General features: G+C 42.9%; 1 protein-coding gene across 1 annotated transcript in view; it reads right to left on the reverse strand.

Moving 5' to 3' along the window:
• Window positions 1–18,119, reverse strand: part of TMEFF1 (transmembrane protein with EGF like and two follistatin like domains 1) — a 70,893-nt gene that overhangs the window by 33,852 nt on the left and 18,922 nt on the right. Inside the window, exons 2-3 of the mRNA XM_083624669.1 lie at window positions 7,442–7,551; window positions 5,932–6,061 (exon numbers count right to left, since the gene is read on the reverse strand). Coding sequence (XP_083480795.1) covers window positions 5,932–6,061; window positions 7,442–7,551 — 240 coding nt within the window. The remainder of the gene's footprint in view (window positions 1–5,931; window positions 6,062–7,441; window positions 7,552–18,119) is intronic.

The following is an 18,119-nucleotide window of genomic DNA, read 5'->3' on the forward strand; positions in this document are numbered from 1 at the left end:
CTTTTACCATTTACAATGGCAAGTTTTCTCCTCAGCATTTGTTGAAGTAAGCCACAGCTTATGAAACATCATGGCACAATAAACATGCTACAGTTTCACAGACCCCTTTGTTGTTTCTGCTGCAACCACTCAACATATCAGTGCTTCTGAAATTTACCTCATTCCAGAAGCCCATGAAAAACAAATGCATCCTCTTTCCTCCCTAAAAGCAGAGTCAAACCGCCTCTGAAAGGTCACTTTCCCAAGAAGGTTGCTTGAGCCGATCTGCCTGAGGCAATGGAACAATTTTGTACTGGCAGCCAGAGATGCAAATAGTCACAGCCTCCAGCGTTTAACTGTTAACTTAGCCCCAACAGTGCCCCTGGGGACTGACCCCATCCAATATCCTAGAAAATGCATTGCCTGCCTGAGTCCAGATCAGTGATGTTAAAACAAAAGCTCGCTGAGCTTCCTCCACCAGCTGCACAAACAGCTGGTCCTTTATGTCAGGGACGGCCAACATGGCGTCATCCTGACCACTGGCCATGCTGGTTGGGGCTGTTTATAGAGTAGTTGCCCCCTGTTGGCTACCTTGAACCTAGAAAGCTGCAAGTTGTGCAGACTTACTTGGGTGCTTCAAGGAAGCCCCTTTGCTTTTCAAACAAAAAGGGCAACAGCCAACCCAAGCTGAGCATTTTAAATATTCAACATGGCTGCTCACACATTTTACTGGTCTGCACTAACGTGTAACAGTGTTCGCTGGTTTAAAAATAAAAATGAATGTCATGTAGCAATATAACACTACATTATCATAAGCATTCTGAACACTGCAATGGCCAAACAGCACAACAAGGAGCTACAATAAGCACTGGGCATTAGTGACTCGTTTTTCCGATTCACGTTTAGGCATTAAAATAATTTAAGGGCGGTAACTAGATACTCAACTTGCAAAAAAAGAAACACCTTGGTGTCCTACTTGCTTTGCCCCACCTATGTGGTGAATAGCTGGTTTGCCCATAATATGCTAGGCTAAAAGATGGCTGATCATGTCAGTGAAAGGCCTTTCTATATTCCCCAACTATGGCTAAACCAAAACAAGGCAGCTTAGCGAATGGTGTGGACTTGGAATCAGAAAATAAGGTTCCCGCAGGACCTATTTACTACTAGCAATATTACTATTGCTGCTATTCATAGGTCAGCCAGCCAGTATTTTGCTGATTCAAGTGGGGGGATTCAAACTCCTTCCAGCCTCCAAACATGGCTCACCAGATTCTGCCTTGGCTCCTCTACTAACTTACCAAGTTCCTTCAGGCTCTCAACCAAGCCCTGAAAGTTCTGCCCTGGTCTTATCCACAGAGGGGCAATATTTCTGAAATCAGGAGAGGGCAAAAGCTGATGTTCTGATCTAGGCAGAGTTCTTCCAAGGTTTATTTACCTTTATTCATGAAAGGCATAGAAATGTGAAATAGGAGCTTTGTCTCCAGTTACAGAACAGCAACAAAGCCTTCATCCAGATACAACAAAGTCCAGAGCCACCTACTAACTCAACTAAACTGTATGATGACACTATCTAGGTCACCAAGGGCAGACCTTGGTGATATGGCACCCTGGGCAAAGGAAAATTTGACACTGTCTCCAGTCCTTGACCCGCCTTCCTAAAGCTACGTAAGAGGCACTGGGCTTTGGGAAGAAGGTGTGAGGGCTCTGGCAAGGTCCTAGAGTCCTCCTTTCGCCTTCCCAAAGCCTGTTAAGTGCCTACCAGGTTTTGAGAAGGCGCCCTGCTCGGCTGCATGCCCAGTGTGGGCACTGCCCTAAAATCGCCTCTGACACAATTACCTGGCATCCACACACCGTAAGCCAAACTGTGGCTTACTGGGACCTTGCAAATGGACACACTCATGAAAAGGAGCTTGCCACCACTTTGCTTCTGCCAGGTCACCTTTTGCTCCCATACCACACTGTTCCTAGCTACACCTCGTGCTTAGTAAGGCAAGAGTTTGGCCACAACATTAAACCAAACCTTGACTTAGAACAAATGATGCAGCATCAAAACAGGACTGTGGTGTTGTGCTTACCGTGTCACGTAAACCATTGCTACCACAATACAAAGTTTTAAAAGCATATTAGCTGATTCTCAGTCTCAAAAGGTTTTTTTAAATCAATATTTATTATCTGACTCACAAGAAGTTGAAAGTGGAATTAAAAATAGTTGTTGCTGTTTTTAAAACAAGATTGTCATTTTAGTTCTGCACTGCAACATTATATGCAGAGATGAGCCCAGTTATTTAATGGATGCTGAAGTCAAAATAATATTTTATAAGATCTTGTATTTATTATATTATATTCCTCAAAGGCTACAAAAATGTATCAACTTCCCATGGCATTCTCCTGCAAGGAAGATAATATGAGGTGCAAGGACGATAGCACAGGATTGCAAGGAAATAATAAAAGCACTAGGCAGATGTGCTTGAAAATACAAAAGAGATAACAGGGTGTAAATCACCAAGAGACTATCTTGTTTGCTTTTAGGCAAGCTCAGTGATGCGAATCATATTAAGAGCTGCAAAATAATAGGTAAAATCTTGATTGCAGTCTCCTTGCTAGTGGCCCGATACCAACTACCAACAAAAGAAAATCATGGCATAGAGCGATGCGTCTATCCACCAGCAAAACTGGCTTCCTCTTGTGCAATGGGACTACCCCCTCCTCTCCTCCCTGCTGCAGCCCCTCAGACCCTTGGATAGGATTTGGAAGGGTTTGGAGGGGCTGCAGGTAGGGAGGAGAGGAAGGAGACTACTTGCGGTACATGTAGGAACCTCCTTGTCCTATATTGGATTTCACCCGTAGGATTTTAATGTAAGAAATAACTTACTTTAAGAGACTTTGGGAGAAGTCTAAAACTAAAAAAGGACTCTTTAGATAACTGGTTTACATACTAAAGGAAAAAAATACAGAAAATGCCTTGAAATAAGCCAACTTATCGCCCAGTCTCAAATCTTCCATTCTTGGGCAAGGTGATTGAGCGAGTGGTTGCTGAACAACTCCAGGCACGCCTGGAAGAAGCGGACCATTTGGATCCCTTCCAGTTGGGATTCAGGCCTCATCATGGGACTGAAACTGCCTTGGTCACACTGGTTGATGATCTCCGGCGGGCTAGGGACAAAGGTGAGAACTGTTTCCTAGTTCTGCTGGATCTCTCAGCGGCGTTTGATACCATCAACCATAACATCCTTCTGGACCGTCTTGAGGGGCTGGGAGCTGGGGGCACTGTCATACAGTGGTTCCGCTCCTTCCTCCTGGGTCGTGTTCAGAAAGTGGTGGTGGGGGATGAGTGTTCAGACCCCTGGGCTCTCACTTGTGGGGTGCCTCAGGGTTCTGTCCTCTCCCCCATGCTTTTCAATATCTACATGCAGCCGCTGGGAGAGATCATCAGGGGGTTTGGGCTGGGTGTTCATCAGTATGTGGATGATACCCAGCTCTACCTCTCTTTTAAATCAGAACCAGTGAAGGCGGTGAAGGTCCTGTGTGAGTGTCTGGAGGCGGTTGGAGGATGGATGGCGGCTAACAGATTGAGGTTGAATCCTGACAAGAGAGAAGTACTGTTTTTGGGGGACAGGAGGCGGGCAGGTGTGGAGGATTCCCTGGTCCTGAATGGGGTAACTGCGCCCCTGAAGAACCAGGTGCGCAGCCTGGGAGTCATTTTGGACTCACAGCTGTCCATGGAAGCACAGGTCAAATCTGTGTCCAGGGCAGCTGTTTACCAGCTCCATCTGGTACGTAGGCTGAGACCCTATCTGCCTGCAGACTGCCTTGCCTGAGTGGTGCATGCTCTGGTTATCTCTCGCTTGGACTACTGCAATGCGCTCTATGTGGGGCTACCTTTGAAGGTGACCCGGAAACTACAACTAATCCAGAATGCGGCAGCTAGACTGGTGACTGGGAGCAGCCGCCGAGACCATATAACACCGGTCTTGAAAGACCTACATTGGCTCCCAATACGTTTCCGAGCACAATTCAAAGTGTTGGTGCTGACCTTTAAAGCCCTAAATGGCCTCGGTCCAGTACATCTGAAGGAGTGTCTCCACCCCCATCGTTCTACCCAGACACTGAGGTCCAGCACCGAGGGCCTTCTCGGTAGTGGCACCCTCCCTGTGGAATGCCCTCCCACCAGATGTCAAAGAGAACAACAACTACCAAACTTTTAGAAGACATCTGAAGGCGGCCCTGTTTAGGGAGGCTTTTAATGTTTGATGTAGTACAGTATTTTAATAATTTTTTTGGAAGCCGCCCAGAGTGGCTGGGGAAGCCCAGCCAGATGGGCGGGGTATAAATAATAAATTATTATTATTATTATTATTACTTAATAGGTTTATTACTGGCAATTGTTGAGTTGATTTTTAATGTAAGATTCAAGAGTTCTTATTTACATTATGACCTAATAAGTATTTCTGAATGAATGGTTATGCGTTTCTTAAATAAAATCATCTACAGTGGTACAGTTGCATCCTGAAGCAAATGTAACCCACGTCTGCGCATCTTCCGCACATGCACGTGGTGTCATTTTTAGTGTCTGCGCATGCATGAGCAGCAAAACCCGGAAGTAACGCCATGGAGCGCAACCTGAAAGCGCTCAACCTGAAGCATATTTAACCCGAGTTATGACTGTAGTTCCTTTAACACGTATGACTTAAGACTACTGTAATGAACACTTAAGACTAAGATACCTTATTATTGATTTTTAATTGCTATTTTTTGTTTAGTGCCTTTTTGACCTTATTAAATCTTTACCAACAAAGAAATGAAATGTTGGGAACCCTTATCACTCAGCAGAGAAAACTGACAATCCTTATCGATCAGCAACTCAAAGATGGACAAACTGGTGCCTAGCATTTTATCCATACAGGGGGAAAGGCCCAGAGAGAGAGACAGGGACACACCATGGATTCATAAAAATGTGGGGAATATTGTGTTAACTTCCCTGATTATATTGCTAGTGCTTCTGCCCCATATTCTAGTGTTCCTTTCACAAAGTGGTACCAGTTGTATTATGGAACTGTAGCTTTTTGACCAATATATCAGAACGTTGTACATGGTGAGACACAATCATGAACATCATTGGACAATTTTGCCACTCCATCACCAGTTCCGCACATGATCTCCCCATAAAAACTGAAGGAAATAACTGTGTGCTGGTATACTGTCCCAAATTTCGTGACTTTACTCACACAATTTTCCAGGTTATTAAAGCTGCAGACTTTTTTCGAGAATAAAATAACGTGACAGTGCATGTTAAACATGCACTATATTCTATTAGTTTTCTGAAGTGGCTTTCATGTCATGTGAAAGATCAAATGTACAGTGGTACCTCAGGTTACATACGCTTCAGGTTACATACCCTTCAGGTTACAGACTCCACTAACCCAGAAATAGTGCTTCAGGTAAAGAACTTTGCTTCAGGATGAGAACAGAAATCATGCTCTGGCGGCAGGCCAGCAGCAGGAGGCCCCATTAGCTAAAGTGGTGCTTCAGGTTAAGAACAGTTTCAGGTTAAGAATGGACCTCCAAACCAATTAAGTACTTAACCCGAGGTACCACTGTAATGTAGAAATGAACAGTTAGGGAAACATTGGGGAAAGAAAACATCTAAGAATAGGGCTAAACAAAGGCAATGGCAGTCAGAGGAATAGTTCAGCATCCCTCGACGGCTGCCATTTTATGTGACCTCCTGCTTTCAAGCTGACCAGTGCTGAGATGCAGTTGAAAATTACAGGTGTTTCACCACTGTATCTAGTTCCTCTAGCCCCTAGAGACCGAGGGACCATGTCCAGACTGGACATGACATTTCAGGACAGAAGTGGGCCCTTGATCAGTGAATCCTGGTCCTAGGAAAAACACTGAAACACCCAACAAATGAAATAAGAAAGGCTGTCCCATTAACTGCTGTTTACTCACCTGAGTAACAAGGCCCTCTAGCCACCACTGTTATCTCTTTCTGATGCTTGCAAGCAGCTCTCCTGAGAAAGCATTCATTTTGGTAAGTGTCTCCATTTGAACCACAAACAGGAATATATTTTGTGTGACACTGCAAGGGAGAGAGAAAAATCAAGAAAAAGAAATTATTTACGCAACCCCGTGTATAGGTATTCAGCTGGGGTGGCAACGGTGCAATCGGAGAGTTTGATTTCGTGGCTCGTGGCTTCCTTCCAGAGGCCCATTCCATTCAGCTGCAAAAGCAAACCACAGCAGCCCAAGGAGCAGCAGCTACAGCAGCGAGACAGAAATGCACAAGCAGAAATTGGTATTTTCATGTCCACAGGATGAAGAAAGCATAGCACACTCGCTGCAGGCTGCAGCTTGGCTGCCACAGAACTGAATAGAATGGCAACAATGTACAGAAGGTTTTTTGTTTAATATTAAAGTGCCTATCCACAACGCACTGTTGCAAAAAAATAAAAAAGATAAAATCTAAATATACTGTTCAGTGGTGGTTACAAGTCGCAAAAGAGTTTTTCCTTCCTAATGGAATGTGTTCATAAATATGATACTAAGCGGCAGTTTGCTATTGTTGTAATTTTCGTATTTTAGTTTTTTGCTTTGTTTCCACACTTAATTGCTCTTACTTCCCAATTAAGTTGTAGTGGTTGTTTAATAATAATACAACAGTAAAAGTGAACAAATAAGACCCTGGAGAAAGGAAAGTATTATTATTAAACAACAAAGGACCCTGCCGACCACACATGTCAAAAGAGGGAATTAAAAATGGGCAAAATATTAGAGATGCATCGTTTGCATCGTTTCTTAAAGATATAATGAAAACCTGAACACAGAGTATTTTCTTCTCTCCAGATGTTAATGGAATGAAGAATGTTTCTTGGCACTGTGGCCCAAAGCAGGGGTGGACTTTGGTCTTTCAAATTTCCGCAGAACCCTGTGCAAGGCCAAAATGCAGTGCATGCGTCTCCGCCTCTCACCTTCTGTTGTGCTCAATTCACTATTGGTCAGTGGATGTATAGAATGCTGTTGAAATACGCACATTCCTTGGGGCCTCTTGGAGGTTTTATATATTTGATCAGGAAATGTGTACAATTCCCTCTTCATGGGCAGATTATGTGCACATTTTCCATGAGGTCCGGAGAATGTGCATAACTGCTCTATTCAGCCTCTGAAGAACAGGCTACACCAGGGCTGGATCTAGACACATCAAAGAAGTGTTTCAGTTAAGCGCGTTGTGAACTCATACAGGGAAATCCAGTAGGGAAAGACAGGACTTCACAGCGCCATCTGGTGTCACAGTGTTATATCGCATATACAACAAACATAAAACACTTTTTCTTTACCGAACTAGCTGAGTCCCAGATCATACAAATGGCTACATGAGTGTAATGCTCTCAAACTGACACAGTTTTTCAGAGGATATCATTATTTTTGATCATATTAGATAACAAAGGTGAAAATTCCTTACCAGAAATTGGCATGCACACGTCAAACTATCTCCTTCTTCCTTACAAACACCCCCATATTTACACGATGATTCATCACATACTCTCACATCCGATTCCTTTACATTTAGTTCTGAAAAAGGAAAGAAGATTTAAACAGATTATGTGTTATGCTTTTTTAAAGCAAAGTCAGTTGTGCAAAAAGGCACTTGACAGCCCCCCCCCCGCCCCTTGTAATAAAAAGCAGCCCTGGGAACTTGTTTTTTTATCAGAGGACTAGATGATGGAAGTGCTTAATTCTCCCCCTGCATGCCATTTTGCTGCTCAAAACCAATCTGCTCCAAGTTGTTCCCATCCCCATATTCTAGAGGCTTAAGCACAATTTTTAAATATGCTCCTGAAACCTGTGGTAGGGGAGAGCAACTTGGGGGGGAAAAGTTAATTTGAAATGGAAAAATGGCTGGCAGAGAAGTGCTACGCACCTGATTCCTTGCTCGAAATTGTTTCCCAATATTACTTTTCATTTAAAACAAGTAACAAAAAACTACATTTATTGCACATATTTCCAGATAATGTGCTCTTTGCCCCCCACATAAAGCGAAGAGCCCTAGCTCAGTGGTAGAGCATCTCAAGGTAGGGCTGAAACTCTAGAGCAGGGGTCTGCAACCCATGGCTCCGGAGCCGCATGTGGCTCTTTTACACCTTTGTAATACTATCGAGAGGAGGAGGCGCATTGTGCGCCCCGACACTCCCCACTGTGGCGGGCGCTGTACTGGCTGTGACGTCGCATGGGGGCGGTGCGTGCGTTAGTCACGCACCGTCCCGACGTCACCTTCCCACCCACCCGCTACATTGTAAGGGGCATGTACACTGGTCACTGCATTGAAAGGGGGCATGTACGCTGGTCACTGTTTTGAAGGGGACTGAAGAACACACACACACACACAAAAAGGTAACTTGTTAATTTAACGTTTATTTCTATGAGGAGGAGTAATTCTGAGGGGTCAAACAAAGAAATAAGAAAAAAAGTGACAAAAAAGTTATTTTTATAATGACGAGTTTTGCGGCTCCCAGTTTTTTTTTCTTCGGAAACGGGTCCAAGTGGCTCTTTTACTCTTAAAGGTTGCAGACCCCTGCCCTAGAGATATGCTGCTACGTGGTACCAACAATCATCAGCTAGATCAGGGGTCTGCAAGCTTACCGGACGATGGGCCGGTCCACGCTCCGTCAGTTGGAGGATGGTCCGGAGCATGTGCGCATGCGTGCTCTTCTGGGTCAGAGGAGCACCTGTGCACGTGCGCACACTCTATTTTCGGTGCTCCTCCAACCCAGACGTGTGCCAGAAATAGCGTGTGTGCATGTGCAAGGGTGCGTCTCCATCCCGCACACATGCACGCACACTATTTCTGGCGCACATCCGGGTCGGAGGAACGACCGTGCGCATGCGCACAGGTGCCATCAACCCGGAAGTCAGTCCCTGTGCCACGCCGGTAAGAGTGGGCGGCGGGGGTCACCATGGGCCTGATAGACGAGCCCTGTGGGCTGCTACCAGCCCATGGGCCTTCGGTTGCCAACCCCAGAGCTAGATGGACCTGCGGTCTGACTTGGAATAAGACACCTTCTTATGAACTTCAGTTCAGTTTGTTCATTGGCTAGCAGAAGCATTGAAGCAGGGTGGGAAAGTAAGCTGGGTGGTAACTTTTAAGAAGCAGGCGCATTTCTTGCTGCAGGAAAGTAGAAAGAGAGAAGGCCAGGAATATGTGCTGCCATTCAGTTCCATGCCTATACACGCAAGATAATAGGTCTCCCCATTTCAAAGGAATACTTGAAGGATAAAAACATTAAAAATTGACAAGCTGCCAAATACTGTGGCTAATGAGAACCAGAGACGTATCTTACAGAGACAGACAGCGCCTGTTAGGATTTGAAATGTTACGCACAAGTTGCATGTATAAAACATTCAAACACAACGGTTGCCTGTCAGTTGCCAATGCACTTCCCCCTCTGACCCTCAAACCATCTGGAAAACCCTCTTTCTCAAAGAGAAAATATCAATAATGGCGAACACTCTGCTTCAACTGTCAGTTGCTCTGGAAGTCAAGGGGGAAAGAGCACTTGGGTCTCATCTATCAGCCAGCGTAAGAGCAGCCACCCACCACTTAGCCAAGCAAACACGCCTATAGTGTGACAAACAGTTATCTGGAAAACCCGTGGGGAGAGCAGCTGGGAAGAAAGCTTTGCAGGTTCCTAGTTTCGGTTCTTTCAGCTTCTCATTTTTCCAATCTTGTTGTATTCTTGTTTTGATGTTAAGTTTATTGAATTTGCTTTACATTGCCATGAGCAGCCTTGGGACCTTCAATGAAGGGTGGCATAAAAGTATTTAAAATAAGTAAGATGCAGTGTTGCTTTAACAATGGGAGCTATACCAGCAGGTAAGTTACATATTTGATAGCCAGATTTTAGCCTGACCAGATGATGGGGAATTAGTATCACTGTCTCAAAGTGTGCTTGAGCTGCTGCTAATAAGGTACAGGGAGGGGAGAGGGAGGGAACTTAAATGCCTTGAAGGAAGATGCCATGGAAGAACAAGGCAAAGGGAAAGGCACTGAAGAAGTCCTCAAACCTAATGATGTGACTGATGGTGTTTTAAATGCAGAAAATTAGGTTACCATGAACTGCCTTTCCACAGGAAAGGCCTCCATTTACAAGGAAGAAGAAAAAGGATAAATTTAACAAGCTAATCCCTCAAAGACTACTCCAGGGTCCTTTTGAAATGTATGTAAAGCAGAACCCGGCAAAATCTTCCTCAGAGATTAATAAAGTGCAGCCCCTGAGTGGTTTAAGACATGCAGCTACTGCTCCTGAGTGCAGCAGGTTTGTATCTAATTCGCTCTCACAAAGAAGAGCAGCCTTACTCCACACCTAACAGGAAAAAGGGGACCTGACCTCCCTCTGAACATGGCTTGGAAGTCACATTTTGGCGCACAGAAATGAGTTGCGCCGTCTTTGTTGGGGTCTGCTCTTAGCTCAGCTCTCTAAAACAATGCTAGACACTTGGGAGAGGGGTGAAAACCTGTTTCTTTTGCTCCAGAGGTGGGATAATATAGCCCATGCCAACAGCTCAGTTGAAACAAAACTACCATTTGCTGCCACCTCATCCTTGCCTCTGTTGGAAGCCATTCCAACAGGCTGCAGTAGATAGAGGGAGATCTTCCACAGCTGTTGACTCCATCCTCACACCAACTCCAAGCTCAGAAGACAACCTGGATGAGGTGTCTCCATCCCCACTACCAGGGCCTTCCAGACCAAACACGGCTTTTTTTTTTTTTATAATATTTTTATTTTTCCATATAAACTCAATACAACAAACATAAACATACAAAAACAAAAACAAAACAAAAGACATGTATCATTTCATATCCTAATTTCATATCCTATCTTCCCCGACTTCCTCATGCTTCCCCTTTCTGTATTCCAAATTCTTATCGATTGTTCAGCAAATCTTCCCTTATTTTAATTTAAATTTAGACTATTCTTCCTTATTCTCCTTGTCTTAACCATTACTAATAGTAACCATTTACTTTCCAGTCCAACATCATTCTAACTTTCATTAACTTTGTAATACTTCTTTAAATAGTCCTTGAATTTTTTCCATTCTTCTTGCGCTGCTTCTCTTCCCTGGTTTCGGATTCTGCTCGTCATTTCTGCCAAGCCCATATAGTCTATCACCTTCATCTGCCATTCTTCCAGTGTGGGTAGTTCTTGCGTCTTCCAGTACTTCGCAATGAGTATTCTAGCTGCTGTTGTAGCATACATAAAGAAAGTTATATCCGTCTTTAACACCCCTTGGCCGACAATACCCAAGAGAAAGGCCTCTGGTTTCTTGGGGAAAGTATATTTAAATACCTTTTTAAGTTCATTATAGATCATTTCCCAGAATGCCTTAATCTTCGGGCAGGTCCACCAAAGATGAAAAAATGTACCTTCAGTTTCTTTACATTTCCAACATTTATTGTCAGGCAAATGGTAAATCTTTGCAAGCTTGACTGGGGTTATGTACCACCTATATATCATTTTCATAATGTTTTCTCTTAAGGCATTACAAACACGGCTTTATTGGACTCACTGGATTCAGAGAACTCTTTCAATGCAATCCTTGTCACCCCCTTGCTGAAAGAGCCAACGACTATGGAATATGGCAACAAACCTATAAGATCCCAAGTAGCTTCTCAGTTGAAACGCAGCTAATAGCACAGGCTGGCCTTTATGAAGTCTCAGAAGGCATTTGCACCCTGCTGAAACAACAGCCTCCCTTGCTACTGGGTGAGGATCCTTAAACCAGTGATATTTCAAAAATCCTGAGCAACAGTATAGTTATAGTTTGAATATGCTCAACCTACTGAGTCCAGAGCTTGCTGATGAAGACTTTGCTTTGTCCAAACTTATCTTTATGTTGCCTATCAGAATCTGATCTCGACCTCTGTAGGAACAGCCCTACTCTTGGTGCCAAACATGGTAACATGCCAGAGGAGGGACACACAGGCACAGGCACACAGGGCATCCAGTCCAATGAAAGTGCTGATTCTGCCCCAGCTCCTCAGTCTGAACAATGAGTTGCTCAAACAGAGACGGAGCTGCTTTCGTATCACCTTGCCTTACCTCCTGACTGCCATCCCAGTGCTCAGTAAAAACCAGTGTTGTCACCCCGAGTACACAACCCAGAGAGAAAATGTTACTTTGTGTTCACAAACAGATTGTTAGTTCACATTTTTACCCTAAAAACTGATAACCAGGGAAGGACATCTGATTAGCAAGGTGTCAGAGCTTGACATCTTTATTCCAAAAACTCAGCAAACAGCCAGTCTGTCAATTCCATTTTGCAATGAGAAAGTTTGACAGTTCCTCAGCAAAGATTTGCAAAAAGCATGTTCTGGGAAATTTTCCAATGAGTGGAAAACTAGGCCAACCGCACACACAAAAGTAAATAAAATATGAGGCAAAAATATATCCAAGCAAAAACAGAAAGAGGAAAGCACTGCTACTATTTGGAAGTCAAGACCTGGTTTTACACCACAATCACAAAACAATGCTCTCACATTTCCCTAGTGACACAATAATATGTAGTTACGGATATGTAATGCAGTTAAGGAATGGAGATTCCCAGGTCCTCTAATTCAAGGCTATGAAGACTATTATGGCTCCCCCAAAGTCTGGTAATTCAAAAGTCTGGTTCATGTACACACCCCAAAAACAACTCTTTTAAAAATGTTTTTTAATTAATATTATGTTTTAACAATATGTAGCAAAGCCACTGTACATCAAACATGCTTGCTTCTCATGTAAAAAGAAGAAAACAAGTCAAACAAAAAAGAAAAGGAAATGGCATACAAAGGAGAGGGAGGGGAGTGCAAGAGTCTTGGGGGGGGAAATGCTTTGTGTGTCCACTTGCCCCTTTCTAAAATTTATTTATTGGTGTGTGTTTTCCTTTTGGAAATTATCAAATAATAAAATAAAACCAGGATTCAGAGGTGGGGTTTTTTTCGTAGAGGGTATGTGTGCTGTGCCCCATTGGTGTAGTGGTGGTGGAAATGCTGGGGGGGGGAGCAAAAATAGGAGACGGGTCGAGGAGGGTCTGGGGGGGTGAGAAATGTCCAAATTTATACCTGAAGAATGTTGGAGGGTATGCTGATGTCTCCCTTAGCCATGGTTAAGGTAAGACAGAGGGATATAGTACTCCTGGAGAGAGAAAATGCATCAACAAGGTAGCCTGCTCCCCTTTCCTTAACTGCAGTTACAAGAGCCCTAGTATTATGTCTGCCCCTCAAGTACAGAGAGAACATCAAGGCTTCAACTCAATGCTCACTATGCTTATACAGTGGTACCTCAGGTTACAGGCGCTTCAGGTTACATACGCTTCAGGTTACAGACTCCGCTAACCCAGAAATAGTACCTCGGGTTAAGAATTTTGCTTCAGGATGAGAACAGAAATCGCACGGCGGCAGCAGGAGGCCCCATTAGCTAAAGTGGTGCTTCAGGTTAAGAACAGTTTCAGGTTAAGAAGGGACCTCCAGAACGAATTAAGTTCTTAACCTGAGATACCACTGTAATGGAGCTTTCAGGTTTTGTGTCAGATTAGTCTGATTAGGTCTAGAGACAGAGGAAGCTGAGCCAGTCTCTCGGTAGGATAATACTTGTTAACATATTTATACTGACCCGTTGGAACAAGCAGACTCTCTTTGAGTCTGCAACTCTTTATGGTCGCTGACAAAACTCAAGGTGCTTCTCACCGACTGATGTGATTCCTTCCCCAGGCTAGCCGATTAAATAGTCTGTAATATTGTTTGCATTTCTAATTAAAAACTAAAGGTTGCATTACAACTGACTAAAGAAGACACATCATTGAAACTTAAATGTGCTTTACAGGCGAGACCTACACATTGAGAAGGAAGAACTGCGGACTTCAACGGAGCTTATCCCAGGGTGCATAGGATTGTAGCTACATCACGAAAAGAGGTTTAGGGTGCTAACCAGCTTTAGTTTTATTCAGAATAGACCCATTTTAATTAATGGACACGCCTAACTATTGAACCTTTTACAAAATGATAATGCCCATTCATATTATAAAGAGCTTATTACCCACCTACTCTCAGCAGCCAGAAGCATCGGGGGAACATGTCAGGAGTGAACTGGTACCAAACCGTATGGGAAACAGCCTTACTGGAAAATCTAACCAACAGACTGAAACAGACACTGGGACAAATGAAAGAGAATGCCTTCACCCCATTATTGCTCTCCTTTATTACATACGTAGCCCAACAGGCCAACAACAAGAATTCACCAAAAGCATACGAATCAATATGGCTAACTTGACCCAACCATCTCTCTCTACCTTCCATCCCAAACACACGTAAACAACTATCACTGCAGTCAAATAAAGACAACCAACCATGCCCTGGCTCACTCTACTCAACTTCTCTCACTGCCAAGAAGAAAAAATAAATGAATAGAAAAAGAACCTACCCAAATGACCCTGACACAAAACCCCCACACATACACTAAGTCAAAGAATCTAAGTTTTACCAACCCACCCCCTCTCTTTCCCCCCAACCCTATACTGCATCAAACACTAAAGTCTCACATCGAATGTAACTGATTTGTAGAAAAGACTCTACGACCTGAAAAAAAGAGACAAAGCACGTACCTTTGCAACCAAAGAAAATATTTAATAAAAATTTAATAAACAGACATGTCTAACTTAGGTCCATTAATTTCATTGGGTCTACATGGAGTAGAACTTCGTTGGATAAATGCATAATCATTAAAGTGCTACTAGACTCTTTCTTGAAAAATTAGACATTCTTCCTTCAATTCTCTAGTCAAATACATTGGACAGAAAATTAAAATTGGTATCTTATTAGCCAAAAATTGTATTTTCCCACATTTTTTTATTATTAATCTAGATTTTCAAGATAGCCTGCAAAAGAGAACCATAAAATATAAAATAGATAAAAAAAAAACATCAGAAACAAAAGCAATTATCATAGCAACAGTAAAAATACAAAAAGCAGAACATTTTGATGAAAATGTTCGTTTCCTTTTCTGATTTATATAAATTTGTTTTAATATTTGAGCTTGTAGAAAACATATGTTTATGGGAGAGGAATGTATATTTCTAAAAAAGAAAAAAAAAACCTGTCAAAATCTGTAGAATTGAAGGTTGGATTTTTTAAAAAAAGGGATTTCATAGGTTCCTCAATTTGATTAGACTCTATGAATACAATCTAGCACGTGCCTATCCAGAAATAAGCCCCACTAAATTAGAGAGCTTACTCCCACTTGTGGATATAGGATTAGAACCCGAGTCAAACTTTAACAGACAATATCTGTGTCAATATATGCATATGATACTGTTGCCCTACCATAGTGGGACTCCATTTCTAATATCTAGCTGTGAAGTCAACACTTGGCTTCCAAACTTTTGGGGGGGGGGGCAGACTCGCAAGGAAGCCCAATGTACATCCCTTTAAACCTACTTAATGTGTAAAAGTTGTTGAATACAACATCCACTGCCTTCTTCATTGCTTCTGAGTAAAAATATCTCAAGACATGGAAAATATGTCTTCCCAGAAATGCACTGTGTGATCACTTATTTCTGTGCAACCAAAATGTGTTGTTTCCGACATGCTTTTTAAAATGGTGTGCCTTTTCATTTATGCTCGTATCTAAATGCTTCATTTGCCAACTTAGACTGTGGAAGGCAATTTAATTCCCTTCACTACTGCGGAGAGGGAATAATTTGGCTTGATTTTGGCTTGATGTTTCTCTGAAAATACAAGGCATAAATGTCAGACTCTGCACTCTTCAATTCATATTCTTAAATACATGCACGTAGCTCCCAGTAAAGCCAAGACGACTTTTATCTTGGGAAAGTATTTTGGCTAAGAGCCAGTAATATCTTCTTTGCTAAAGTAAATCTTGGAACATAATACTGTATCATTTTCGTCCTCTTAATCAGAGAAAATGGCATTCATATTTTCTTATTAATCCTAATAATCTTCTTTTAAAGAATGAATTAGCCACCTTAGCAATGGTCTGGTAGGATAAAAACTGGAAGCTAAATCTGGAAGAAGTTAAGCATTCTTAAAGGACCAAACTCCGTATTATGCTATATGTATAATGGACAGCTACATCTTTGTTTTTTCTTTAATTACAGGCATGGGGAGGGAAGTCATAGTACAGTCTATAGAGAGAGAAAGCTCCTTCCTCTCCTCTCCAGCTACAATTGGAATGAAAATACCCCACTCCCGCACAGCTATGATGCTTAGGAGGAAAGTTCTTGATAGTGCCAATGGGAACCTTTTTCTAAGCCTCAAGGCTGCGCCTTGCAGGGTGGGTGTGGGTGGGAGGGGCAAACCTCTTCTCCTTGCATGCTGTGGTCCCAACTACTCCCCCAACCACATCTGAATTTAGTGAAAAGAGAAAAGATGCTGTTGAGTGCTGTGCATTCACTGTAATGTGTAGTTTGACCCTAAGCCCCACTAAATCAGCAGTACTTGAAGCACTTAAGGTTCCTTTGATTTTAATGGGATTGAAGAAGCATGCTTAACTTGCTAATGAGCAAGTCCTAAGCCTGTTGGAATTTCCAGACTCTGTACAGAAATTATAGCATGCCATGCTGAAGTACAGGATCCAGGGTCATTCCTAGCCCATTGGTAGCAAAGGCGTGTGAAGTACAGTACCTTGCAACTGTTTTGGATTACAACTGTTTTGGTTTACAACTGCGTCACACCCGGAAGTGCGTGTCCCTTTTTTGGGATTACAACCCATTTTTTTATTATTAAAACCATTATTATTTTTTGGAGGCCCCACTGGCGAAAGCGCGCCTTGGGTTACAACCTGTTTTGGTTTACAACTGGACCTCCGGAACAGATTAGGGTTGTAAACCAAGGTACCACTGTATCTGCTAACTGGTTACTGGGCCATGCCCACCATGTGGGAAGTGGCGGAAGCAGTAAACTAGTACCCAGGGCAGCAGACCTTCACCTTCAGTTCATCATTGACTTTACTATCTAAAGCCCTGTTAAAGGTGAAGGGTGTGAAGATGATTTCTAGATCCCTCCCCCAGCTCCGTTTACCACCATAGTGGATAAGTTGAAATGACTGCCCGTACCATGACAATGTTCATGAGGCTGTGGCAAATCACCCTTTGTTCTACCTGATGAAGAAAATTCCATGCAGGTTGACGTCTCAAGTTGCTAGATCTCAAGCCCTTCTAATGCACTGCTCTATTACCTCCCCACAGACCAAAAATAAACATTAAAAAAATCCTCCTTGTACTATGGGTCAACAGCACCAGAGGAAAAAGAAGGATTTTCTTGTTAAAAGTCTCTGGCCATGCCATTTTAACTTCCTCCTTATAAAACTTCAATGACCAAATATTATCCACACACCCACAATCTTCTTCCTAATTTTACTATGGTCCAAAACCCTGGAAATCACCAAGGAGTTTTCCTTCCCTCTACCTCTTTCTTTCTTCTTCTAGAACACCATCGACAGCCATTCTAACAGGGAAAAACCCAGGTTAGATTTTTCTTTGAAAAGAAAACCCCACCCCACCGTACATGATATGTAAGAAGTAATTTTTAAAAAGAATTTGAAAAACATGCACATTTTCTATACTGAAAGTCATTCTTTCCCAACCTGGTGCCTTACAGATGTTTGGGACTACTACTCCTAAGAGCACCTGCTGACTGGCGCTCATGGGAGTTTAAGTCCACAACATTTGGAGGGCACAGTTCTGCTGCAAGTTCTGCTTCTTTTGGTCATAGTTTGCCACCCTAATAGAGCGAAACAAAAGGCCTGCAACTGGCTTTCCAATGTAGATTATTATATATTTCACAGAATCATAGTATTGTAGAGTTGGAAGGGATCCTGAGGGTCATCTAGTCCAACCCCCTGCAATGCAGGAATCTCAACTAATGCTTCTGTGACAGGTGGCCATCTGATGTCTGCTTAAACACCTTCAAGAAAGCAGAGTCCACCATCTTTTGAGGGAGTTCATTGCCCTTTCTTAGGACCTTTGGATGAGATTTCAGTTTTATTGGGCTACCCTACCTCTGACAAAACATTCTGGGCTACCTCTGTCATGTCTAGCAAAGCTCTCCAACTGGATAAGGTGTGTCTCCTGAGCTCTCCACAAGA

This window comes from Podarcis filfolensis, assembly GCF_964270895.1.
Source record: "Podarcis filfolensis genome assembly, chromosome: 7".
Classification (NCBI taxonomy): Eukaryota; Metazoa; Chordata; class Lepidosauria; order Squamata; family Lacertidae; genus Podarcis; species Podarcis filfolensis.